General features: G+C 44.1%; 1 protein-coding gene across 2 annotated transcripts in view; it reads right to left on the reverse strand.

Annotated features, from left to right (window-relative positions):
• The window catches only part of LOC124775061 (tubulin alpha-1C chain), a 109196-nt gene that overhangs the window by 88485 nt on the left and 8270 nt on the right, over positions 1 to 12441 (reverse strand). The window contains exon 2 of one of the 2 annotated variants that reach the window (XM_047249855.1): positions 8675 to 8822. The exons of the other annotated variant lie outside the window; for it this stretch is intronic. Coding sequence (XP_047105811.1) covers positions 8675 to 8704 — 30 coding nt within the window. The 5' untranslated portion in view covers positions 8705 to 8822. The remainder of the gene's footprint in view (positions 1 to 8674; positions 8823 to 12441) is intronic. 2 annotated transcript variants of the gene reach the window in all.

A 12441-nucleotide genomic window follows, 5' to 3' on the forward strand; every position in this document is an offset into this window, starting at 1 on the left:
TTTTGGCGCGTTCTTGGACTTTGAAGCAAGTACGCCAGTTTTGACGGATTCTCCTCGTTCATACATTTGGAAATGGCTTTAAAGTTGATGGCGCACAATAATGGAAACAAAGTAAAGGGTAATATTACTTCATCCAACAACAACCAGTGTCGTAACACGTTACCATTCTGAGATACAAATATGCTAGAAGTTTTTACAGATACTACGTCTGGTGTCGTGACAACGCACATTTCATGGATAAACTTCGTCTGCTGAGCACAATAGCAGGAAAAGAAACTAAAATTACTGCGAGAGACAAAGTCATTCAAGAGAACCTCAGATCTAACAGGAACACCAATGAAACTTCCTGGCAGATTAAAACTGTGTGCCGGACCGAGACTCGAACTCGGGACCTTTGCCTTTCGCGGGCAAGTGCTCTACCAACTGAGCTACCAAGGCACGACTAACGCCTCGTCATCACAGCTTTACTTCTGCCAGTACCTCGCCCCTACCTTCCAAATTTTACAGAAGCTCTCCTGCGAACCCTGCAGAAATAGCACTCCTGAAAGAAAGGATATTGCGGAGACATAGCTTAGCCCCAGCCTGGGGGATGTTTCCAGAATGAGTTCGAGTCTCGGTCCGGCACACAGTTTTAATCTGCCAGGAAGTTTCATATCAGTGCACACTCCGCTGCAGAGTGAAAATCTCATTCAGGAACACCAATGCCCCGGAAGTGGCTTCTGAGTTTAAAAAGTCTCTACATGTCACAATGTCCGAGATGACAGTGATGTAGGAACTATTCACAAAACGTATATGTTATTACTGATATTGCCAACCTTACAGTCGACTTGTGAATGCCAGAAAAGGCTTTAGTGCGGCAAGGAGTACGAGGGCTGGGCCACCGACAGACACGCCCTCCCAGAGGACGATGTACCTCTGAAGAGCGCCAGGCTTAGCCGAACTGTCTCCATCCAACTCTGCAGCTTAGAAGCCGTTATGTAATTCCCATATCTTGGTTTTCTGAGAGCTCAGCGCGTCACTCAGAGGACCATAAATGTTAAAGTCTAGGATATGAGCACGAGAATGGATCAACGCTGTGTCTCCAAACTTCGCGATGTAGTTGGTTCACTCAACTCGGAACTTGATCTTTTTTTATTTTGTAGGGGAAAAACATCAGCCAAACAGGTACATTGTTTTTCTTCTGAACTTGATTTCCAGACCGATTTCGGAAAATTAGATTCCCATTATCACTTATCTGTGAAGCTCCAGGACGACCCTACACCACGACAAAAGCCGACGATAAAAACTCTCAAGACCCGCTCCTTTAGGATGGAATTAAAATATACGCAACGTCATTATTATCCGTAATTATACTGCTGAATTGCAGTTTGCAATAGTAACCTTAATGCAGCAGTCATTCATAACAAACCTCATAACTTGAAAAATATTATTGCAACTGAGTCCTGCTACGGATGCCAACGACACACGAGCAGTGTCTGTCTTATACTATGACTCCAGAGAAATTACGAAAGATTTTGGGAATTAGCCTTAGACAATAAAGCAGAAGCCACTTGTCTTAACCTGCACGTTACGATTTTTCCACTTTTACCTAATTGTAGTAATTTTACCTAATTGTAGTATTGAAAATAATTTCACTACAAGGAATCGAACAAATTACTACGCAGTCAACCAATACCTTGTCACCGCTAATCATCAATGTAGTGAATAGTGTAAATGGATCCCCGGCGGGGTCAGGGATTTTCTCTGCCTCGTGATGACTGGGTGTTGTGTGATGTCCTTAGGTTAGTTAGGTTTAAGTAGTTCTAAGTTGTAGGGGACTGATGACCGTAGATGTTAAGTCCCATAGTGCTCAGAGCCATTTGAACCATTTTGTAAATCGAATAATGTCTATTAGTATCATAACATTATTCCCATATCATTGGTTTTTCCAGCGATCCAAGCTGACACAATTAAGGAACCTTGAAGTGAAACACGTTGTGCAGATACCAGTCTCCAATTAACTGCTCAAGACGGACGAATAGTTACACACGATCACCCAGCATTTCTTTGAATCTTTCGTTTGCGAAGGACGATAGCAGAAATACTGAAGCTTCATTGACGACGAGTAACATTCATATTATCGCAACTAACTCGAACATTAACCTATGACAAGAGGGATCTACACCCGCGTGTATTATTCACGCACGTCTACCAACATATACCTCCAGCCAACGATCCGGGTGCATCGTTAGCGTCCGCCCATGCAGGGAGGGAACATAAGCTGCTTTTTCCACTGTGTAAGCTAAGTGGAAGTGGTTTCCTGTTATGTACTTTCAACAAATAGATGGCGTCTGAGATCTGGTGGTTCACCGCGTAAGAGAGTGATTAGTGCTTGTCCAGTGAGGCGTTTTATTTGTATCGCTGTCGATAGTCATGGAAACGAGAGGAGCGGCGATGATAAAATCCTGCGCTGGCACACGCTGACGGATCTTCGTTTCGTTAACTGCCCAGTAGGGTTCCGGTTAATTCAGATTTCTTCTGCTACCATCTTTGAATCACATTAACTCTGTTTAACGATCTCTGACATGGATGTGAGCACATAGTTGCCAAACAATCCTAGAAATTGTTGGCTTAAGCGCTTTCAAAATGTAAATGTCACAGCATAATATGAAGGATTATTCGTTGTGCAATATACAGGGTGGTCCATTGATCGTGACCGGGCCAAATATCTCACGAAATAAGAGTCAAACGGAAAAACTACAAAGTACGAAACTTGTCTAGCTTCAAGGGGGAAACCAGATGGCGCAGTGGTTGGCCCGCTAGATGGCGCTGCCATAGGTCAAACGGGTATAAACTGTGTGGTTTTTTTTTTTTAGATAGGAACCCCCATTTTTATTACATATTCGTGTAGTACCTAAAGAAATATCAATGTTTTAGTTGGGCTACTTTTTTCACTTTGTGATAGATGACGCTGTAATAGTCACAAACATATGGCTCACAATTTTAGAAGCGCAGTTGGTAACAGGTAGCTATTTTAAATTAAAATACAGAACGTAGGTACGTTTGAACATTCTATTTCGGTTGTTCCAATGTGATATATGTACCTTTGTGAAGTTATCATTTCTGAGAACGCATGCTGTTACAGCGTGATTACCTGTAAATATCACATTGATGCAATAAATGCTCAAAATGATGTCCGTCAACCTCAATGCATTTGGAAATACGTGTAATGACATTCCTCTCAACAGCGAGTAGTTCGCCTTCCGTAATGTTCGCACATGCATTGACAATGCGCTGACGCATGTTGTCAGGCGTTGTCGGTGGATCACGATAGCAAATATCCTTCAACTTTCCCCACAGAAAGAAACCCGGGGACATCAGATCCGGTGAACGTGCGGACCATGGTATGGTGCTTCGACGACCAATCCACCTGTCACGAAATATGCTATTCAATGGCGCTTCAACTGCACGCGACCTATGTGCCACACATCCATCATGTTGGAAGTACATCGCCATTCTCTCATGCATTGAAACATCTTGTAGTAACATCGGTAGATCATTACGTCGGAAATAAGCATACATAGCACCATTTAAATTGCCATTGATAAAATGGGGACCAATTATCCTTCCTCCCATAATGCCGCACCATACATTAACCCGCCAAGGTCGCAGCCATCGTGGATTTTCCGTTGCCCAATAGTGCATATTACGCCGGTTTACGTTACCGCTGTTGTGAAAGACGCGTCGTCGCTAAATAGAACGCGTGCAAAAAATCTGTCATCGTCCCGTAATTTATCTTGTGCCCAGTGACAGAACTGTACACTACGTTCAAAGTCGTCGCCATGCATTTACTGGTGCACAGAAATATGGTACGAGTGCAATCGGTGTTGATGTGGCTTTCTCAACACCGACGTTTTTGAGATTCCCGATTCTCGTGCAATTTATCTGCTACTGATGTGCGGATTAGCCGCGACAGCAGCTAAAACACCTACTTGGGCATCATCATTTGTTGTAGGTCGTGGTTGACGTTTCACATGTGACTGAACGCTTCCTGTTTCCTTAAATAACGTAACTATCCGGCGAACGGTCCGGACACTTGGATGATGTCGTCCAGGATACCGAGCAGCATACATAGCACATGCCCGTTGGGCATTTTGATCACAATAGCCATACATCGACACGATATCGACCTTTTCCGCAATTGGTAAATGGTCCATTTTAACACGGGTAATGTATCACGAAGCAAGTACCGTCCGCACTGGCGGAATGTTACGTGATACCACGTACTTATACGTTTGTGACTATTAAAGCGCCATCTATTACAAAGCGAAAAAAGTAGTCCAACTAAAACATTCATATTTCTTTACGTACTACACGAATATGTAATAAAAAATGGGCGTTCGTATTTAAAAAAACGCAGTTGATATCCGTTTGACTTATGACAGCGCCATCTAGCGGGCCGACCATAGCGCCATCTGATTTCCCCCTTCAAGCTAGACGAGTTTGGTTCTTTGTAGTTTTTTTATTGATGCTTATTTCGTAAGATATTTGGCCCGGTCACTATCAATGGACCACCCTGTATATTGTTGTTTGCTTGTACCAACATAGCAGAGTCGTTATCATATGTGCTACTAGTTTTTGTATGTCTGTCCGCATTATACTGATAGCCTCATTACACGTATTTTCATATTATTCATTCTATTTTCGCCATTATTATTAGAAATTACCAACATTTCCACACATGATGTTGCTATGTTTTATTTGGTAAGGTATACATGTGCATTTACGGCGAAGAAAATGCAGTAAAAAGTTGTTTCGCGGAGCGACACATCTCTGCAACAATTTTTCACTACACTGTCAACATGTCTAAGAAGTTGACGGAAGTCTAAAAAGCAGCTGAGCTTTACGTTTTTTTTCACATCTATACTTATCACAGTGTAGCTTTTCCTTGGAATATTGCCTAATGCAATTAGTTGTTCACTAAATCAATAGGTCCAGTTGTACCACATTTACCGTCCAAGTGTCGAAAATACGTGTTATGGAAATAGTTTCAGATAAGCGACAAACGCACCAAAAAATCTCTTCTTAATTATTAAACTGTGAATTATACTAATCAGCCAGAACATTATGACCACCTAACTAATAGCCGGTATGTCCGCTGTTGGCACTGATAACAGCGAAGACGCGTCGTGGCGTGGAAGCAATGAGGCAGTGGTAGGTAGCTGGAGCGAGTTGGCGCAACAGGAAGACACACAAGTCACCTAACTCCCGTAAATTCTGGGCAGGGGGCGATGAGCTCTGATGCCACGTTCAAATCACATCCCACATGTGTTCGATCGGTTTCAGATCTGGTGAACTGGGAAGGGGGGGGGGGGGGGGGGGGCGCACATCAATTGGAACTCGCCACTGTGTTCCTTGAACCGCTCCATCACACTCTTGGCATTGTGACATGGCGCATTATCTTGTTAAAAACTGCCACATAATCGTCATGAAGAGGTGTACGTGGTCGGCAACGAGTGTACGATACTCTTTGGCCGTCTTGGTGCCTTGCACGAGCTTCACTGGACCCATGGATGCCCACGTGAATATTCCCCAGAGCATAATGGAGCCGCGGGCAGCTTGTCTCCGTGCCGCAGTAGAAGTTTCAAGGAGATGTTCCCTTGGAAGACGACGGATTTGCGCCCTCTCATCGGCACGATGAAGAAGATTTAGAAGATATCAGGATTCATCAGACCATGCAACACTGCCACTGCGCCAACGTCCAGTCCCGATGGCTGTGTGCCTATTTCAATCGCAGTTGCTGATGTCGTGGGGTTAACATTGGCATAGTCGGCCGCGGTGGTCGTGCGGTTCTAGGCGCTGCAGTCCGGAACCGCGGGACTGCTACGGTCGCAGGTTCGAATCCTGCCTCGGGCATGGGTGTGTGTGATGTCATTAGGTTAGTTAGGTTTAAGCAGTTCCAAGTTCTAGGGGACTGATGACCTAAGATGTTAAGTCCCATAGTGCTCAGAGCCATTTGAACCACTTGAACATTGGCATACGTATGGGTCGTCGGCTGCGGAGGTCCATCGTTAGGAGTGTTCGGTGTATTGTGTGTTCACACACACTTGTACTCTGTCCAGCATTAAAGTCTGATGTTAGTTCCTCCACAGTTCGCCGCTGACTGTCCTGCTTTACTTGCCTGCCCAACTTACGACGTCCGACATCTGTAATGAGGGGTGGCTGCCCAACCCCATGACGTTTAGACGTGGTTTCACCTTTGTTCCGCCACGTGTTGAAGACACTCACCACAGCACTCCTCGAACACCCGACAAGTGGTGCAGTTTCTCAAATGCTCGTGCCGAGCCTCCGGGCCGTCACACTCTGCCCTCTGTCAAACTCAGATGGATCTTCCGCCTTCCCCATTGTACACATGGACACCACGCTCATTGATATACACGCGTTTGTTGAAAGAAAACTGTTTTGCCGCTTTCCTCATTAAATCAGAATGTAAACCTCCATATAAAATAAAAGGTTTCAAAGGACTTTCATCCTGATCTGGGCAACATAAATGCTGAATTTCCTAATTTTTCTTGGTATAGAAAGTAAAAAGCTAGCTTAGTCTTGTATTTATTCTTCTTAAGCAACGGAGTAACTAAGTGTTGGCCGTTAAAATTGCAACGCCGTGAGGGCGGCAAGTAACAAACTTCAAAGTGGCATGAAGTATCCTACATGCTTCGATATGCAAATCATTAGCATTTCAGCGCTGTCGAACGAAGTAGTAGAAGCAACGCCATCTCCACTCAGACCTTAAAGAAAGAGTATGCAGCGGCTTTTTCTCGTTCATGAATCGCATTTGAATGTTGGTTGTTTGTGAGAGGATCGTGTTATGCCTCCTGTAAGAACGAGAAACGTCTACCAGCACATGCCGGAATTCGAGGGCAGCCGGATAATGGCCTATCGAGACTGCGTATATCTTTCAGCATTACTGCATAACCGAGCGAGGTGGCGCAGTGGTTAGCACACTGGACTCGCATTCGGAAGGACGACGGTTCAATCCCGTCTCCGGCCATTCTGATTTAGGTTTTCCGTGATTTCCCTAAATCGTTTCAGGCAAATGCCGGGATGGTTCCTTTGAAAGGGCACGGCCGATTTCCTTCCCAATCCTTCCCTAACCCGAGCTTGCGCTCCGTCTCTAATGACCTCGTTGTCGACGGGACGTTAAACACTAACCACCACCACCATTACTGCATATCATGTCGGTCAGGATCCCACTTCTGTAATGCGAATGTGGAATCGATGGGTTCAAGAGGGCCATGCTCAACGACATACAGGATCTCAAGCGCTCACTTGACTAGCGCCTGAGAGGACATACATGTTGTTCGCTCGGACGTGAATGATCGTGCAGTCACATCCTGTACCTTGAGACAGGAGATAGCTTCCTTGCACCTAGACACGTATCCACAGTGCGGTGACCTCTGAAGCACCGCGGACTGTCAACACGGCGATCATTGTTGGGCTCCCCTTGACGCAACAGCAAGAGGAGGCGCATAGACTGTGCTGCTCTGAAGGACAACAATGGGCCCAGGAGTGTCACCACATCGTCTTTTCAGACGAGTCCCGGTTCTCTCTGAACAGCATCAAGATAGATGTTTCCGTGTGTGGCGACTCTGAGGGAAACTACGTTACAAGACTGCATTTGCCGCCATCATACGGGCCGCGCAACTGGCATGACGGCATGTGGTGTAACTGGGTACGTCAGACGGTCATCTCTGGCTCACATGGTCAGTAATTTTGCCAACAGCGGTATATTTCTAATGAGTTAAAATCGATTACTGTGCTCTGTACTCTGTGGCTTCCTGATGTCATATTTCAGCAATATAACGCAAGTCCGCACGTTGCCCGCGTAGTGCAGGCCTACTCCTGTATCGAGGGTGTTCAACTACTGCCCTAGCCAGCGCGTTTTCAGATCTCTCATCCGTTGGAAATATGTGTTCAAGAATTACCGAGACAGGCATGCCACGATTACTAGTACGCCATTACGATTGATGAACTCTGGCATAGAGTCGAAAGAGCATGGAATGACGTACTCCCACCTGCCATCAAAGTTGAAACACGACTGGATGCCCAGCCGAAGTAGAGCAGTTACTGCCTTGAGAGGTGGAAGCTCTGTGCACTAAATTTCGCAGCCTGTACACCCTATCTACAAATGTAATGTTGTATTCTTTCTACTATACTGCGAGTAAGCCGGCCGAAGTGGCCGTGCGGTTAAAGGCGCTGCAGTCTGGAACCGCAAGACCGCTGCGGTCGCAGGTTCGAATCCTGCCTCGGGCATGGATGTTTGTGATGTCCTTAGGTTAGTTAGGTTTAACTAGTTCTAAGTTCTAGGGGACTAATGACCTCGGCAGTTGAGTCCCATAGTGCTCAGAGCCATTTGAACCATCTATACTGCGAGTACACAATAAGTAAAATTTCCTTAATTGCTGTCCTTCCTGGTGTTGCAATTTTAATGACCAACAGTGTAGATGTTCCAAAAAGAAATTGAAAGTTTTCATAACAAAACATTTTAGGACAATCTTCTTACAGGTAAGTAAATAATTGCTGTTGTTATTTCAGTACGACAGTTAGATTCGGGAATGTTAGGGGATCAAAGAGAAGCGTACATTATGGACGTATTAATGAGACGAGCGCTCAAGTATAAGGAGAGATGCCTTACCCCTTCCTTAGCCAGCATATTCTGGTACATGCTACCGGCCTGGACTTCTCGCTGCGGGGACCACGACTGGAAACGTCGATAGGGGCGGAAGAAAACGCGACTACTGTCTGCCAAAGCGCGCTACCGACTCGCTGAGGTTGCTATCATACTGCAACAGAAACAAAATGGGCGTCGGAGAGGCCAGTGCGCTACACAGGCAACAGGAACACCAGATGGCCTAATCTAAACAGCAAGAGAGCCATGATGCACCAACCCGCAGCCCAGATCCCAAAGACTCCTTGCATATTGAGCAAATGGTATAAAGGCGCCAACGTTAGTAACATTTATTAGGGAAGGTTAGTTAATGCACTGTAGACCTACTATAAATCACACAAATTAAACTTTAGCAAGTCTGCAGGAATGAAAGAAGTATACTCCTGGGAGTAAACAGCACAGAAATTAAGAGTTAATTCAATTTATGATGATATTGAAGAAACATATAAAGTAACGCTGAGGTTTGTTGGTGTGTTTTTATAACACAATTGGGTAACATAAGGTGGCAGCTCAGATACAGCATTAAAAGTTCTGTGCTATGTTCTTGTTTGCAAGAAGGTACTGCTGAGCGACAAACGACCGCAGCATTGGTTTGTCAGCGCGACGTTTTAGTACTACTGTACTGTCAAGTGTCACACATAGTGCATTTCCAACTCGCGTGCATTCTGTCGTAAGTAGAGCGTGCGACTTGTGAACTTTCTAAAAACACAAGTTACTGGTGTGTTCTCAACTGAAGCGTGTTTCAGAGGCTTGTATCACATCTGATACATTTAAAAGGACTGTGGCTATTGTTGCGGAAACTTATGTACGTAAATCGTGTAAGAAACAGCAGCGTCAGAGGGAAACAGCGATCACAAGTTTACCTTGCCGTCGTTGAATTTAATTGAAAAAAAAAGAGTGGAAAATGAACTAAATCCATAAACTAGTAAGTACCAAGGAGGCTTCAAAAAGAGAAGATCATGTGTAGAATAAATTTTAAATCTGAAACTGGTAATAGCGTATCAAAAACAGAGGAGTAAAAATTTCGTACTCTCAATCGTAGACTTCTCGAAAATTTGTGGTTCAGTAGACAGACTAACACTGGTCCAAATTTTAGAGGAGATGGGGTTGGATAGAAAATCAGTGAACTGATTAAACAGACCTTAAGCAACACAACATCCAGTTAGAGTAAAGTGTTCAAAGGCCCTCAAGATTAAAACTGGAGTCAGACAGGGAGATGGACTCATTTTGCTCTTTAACTGTATATTTGTTAAGACGATCAGGAAGTGGCGACGAGAAATGGAAGGAATGGTTGGAATACGACTGGGGCGCAAGAGAAAAGGAACATTCGCAGACGATATTGTGATATTGTCGAAATCATTAGAAGAGGTGGTTAAGCAGACCATACAGTTACAAGGAGAAGCGGCGAAAGCAGTCCTACCTCAGATCTCCATCGAAAAGACACAGTATATGACAAACATCAATACAGCTCCTAGATGGATGACAGTAAAAGAAGGGAAAATTCTTGAAGTGAGAAGATTTAAATACCTAGGACGATGGTAAGAAACTGGTTTGCCAGAAAGGTAAACGATAGGAGCACGAGTAAACAAAATAAATTCAGCATACAAACTGACTATGGACATTTACAATACGAATATTTCGATCAATGCAAAACTGACATTAACAGAGAGTGATCAGCGCTGAAATCTTATACGCAGCTGAAACTCTTAACCCAGTAAGAACCGAAGACTTAAGAGACTAGAACTGGTGGAACGAGAGATCCTCAGGAGGCTTTTAGGGCCTCGAAGAACAGAGACGGACAGTTTATAAGACTAGCGAACCAAGAACTGTATACCAAGACAGAGAGACTCTTCGGACATCATCAGGAAAAGAAAGAGCGTTTTCTTCGGACACATCCTATGAATGGACCAGCAGACGTTAACACAGCAAATAATGGTGACGGTTTCTTTGAAACAAGAGGGCCAAAGCACGCTGGATCCGAGAGATACAACTGGATCTGGAAAAATGGAATACAATACTCACAGATATGCAATAGGATGACTTTAAAGTAAAAAACCCAGGTTTCCACAGGTTTTGAGGACAGGGCTAGACGCAGAACAAAATCATCACGGAGAGAAGGCTGAAAGAGGTTGTAAAATATGGGAATGAAAGCGTGTTGGACAAGGAGAAAGACAAGAAGAAACGAAGCTGACACAAATTAACATGGTCGTCAGACGGCAAAAACGAAAGGAAGAAGAAGAAAAAACCGCATCGTCCCCCATGGTTTTCTCTTCTTTAACGTAGCTTTTAACGAGCTGAAGCCATCTCTTTCTATATATTGTCGCTTGTGAGTGGTTTTTCTTTCGGCAACTCTATCGATTTACCCTCTTTTACCAACAAATAAACTTACTGTTTGACGATGTACTCTATGTTTTAATCCCTCTCACATTGTTGTTGCCATTTTAGGGGAACTGAGTCTGGGATTTTTCTCTGTCTTTGTAAAACTGTCACTCTTTATATTTAGTCTATTTCTCTGGCTGATCTTTTAAAGATAATCTCTATACTCTATTGTTCTTCTCAGATAAACTTATTATTTTCTCTAGTATTTTACGAATATCTTTAATTTGACCCTCATTATTTTCATATTACGTGGTGGAATGCGACTTTTTGTCGCTATTCAACAGCAGCGCCCTTTCCTTATAGTGTGTGGTCTGTGGCCGCACTTGCACATTGCCACTAGGAAAGTGGTAGCGGATTCTAAACACTGTAGTTTGACATTTGGATAGTTTGAGATTTGGAACCAATGGTCAGTAGTACTCACTACTAAAATATATATAAGATCTTTAGTGAGTGATACGTGAGAGGTACCTGCTTGTAAACTGTTTGTTTTCTCACAAGCAACTGTCTGTCGCACTAACTTCCGTGACGCTACTTTGATGAGTGATACTCTACCGTCTGAGATTCGTCCACAGCGGAGGGGTTTCGGAGTAGGTGTAATCCCCGTTGGAAGAAATTTATCGCCGTAGAACAGAAACTTATGGGAAACTGGATTGTTCAAGTACGTAGAGCTAGGCAAATTTCTTAACAAGGATTATTGGTCGAGTAGAATGTGAGGAGACGATAATGGTTGTCGTATCAGAAAATTCATCAAACAACATCCTTTAACTTGTTTGTGCAATGCACGCTTCGAAGAAGACTGTATGAAGTGTTTGGTGCTGCGGTAATTACACCCTTGTCATGAAAAACGTTTGCAAGCAATAGGGCCAATTTGGTCTTGGAGCAAAGATTCATTTCCAGTAACAGATTACATAGCGTAATTATGAAACGACGAATAACACGAAATAAATGTTTTTCGCGGCTGATGCTTGTTTCAACCGTAATGACATTTTCAATGACAACAACAACGACATCAGGACTGAAAAATGTCCGTAAGAGCCGGCCGGTGTGGCCGAGCGGTTCTAAGCGCTACAGTCTGGAACTGCGCGACCGCTACGGTCGCAGGTTCGAATCCTGCCTCGGGCATGGATGTGTGTGATGTCCTTAGGTTAGTTAGGTTTAAGTAGTTCTAAGTTCTAGGGGACTGATGACCTCAGAAGTTAAGTCCCATAGTGCTCAGAGCCATTTGAACCATTTTTTTGTCCATAAGCCACGGTCCCCAGCATCGACTCTCTGTAGAGTTTTGGGTCGAGATTCTGCAAGTGTAACCTCATTTTTGCCGCCTTGGGCAGGTACTGTGAGGGTAAATTGTTGCCATA

This window comes from Schistocerca piceifrons, chromosome 2 (assembly GCF_021461385.2).
Source record: "Schistocerca piceifrons isolate TAMUIC-IGC-003096 chromosome 2, iqSchPice1.1, whole genome shotgun sequence".
Classification (NCBI taxonomy): Eukaryota; Metazoa; Arthropoda; class Insecta; order Orthoptera; family Acrididae; genus Schistocerca; species Schistocerca piceifrons.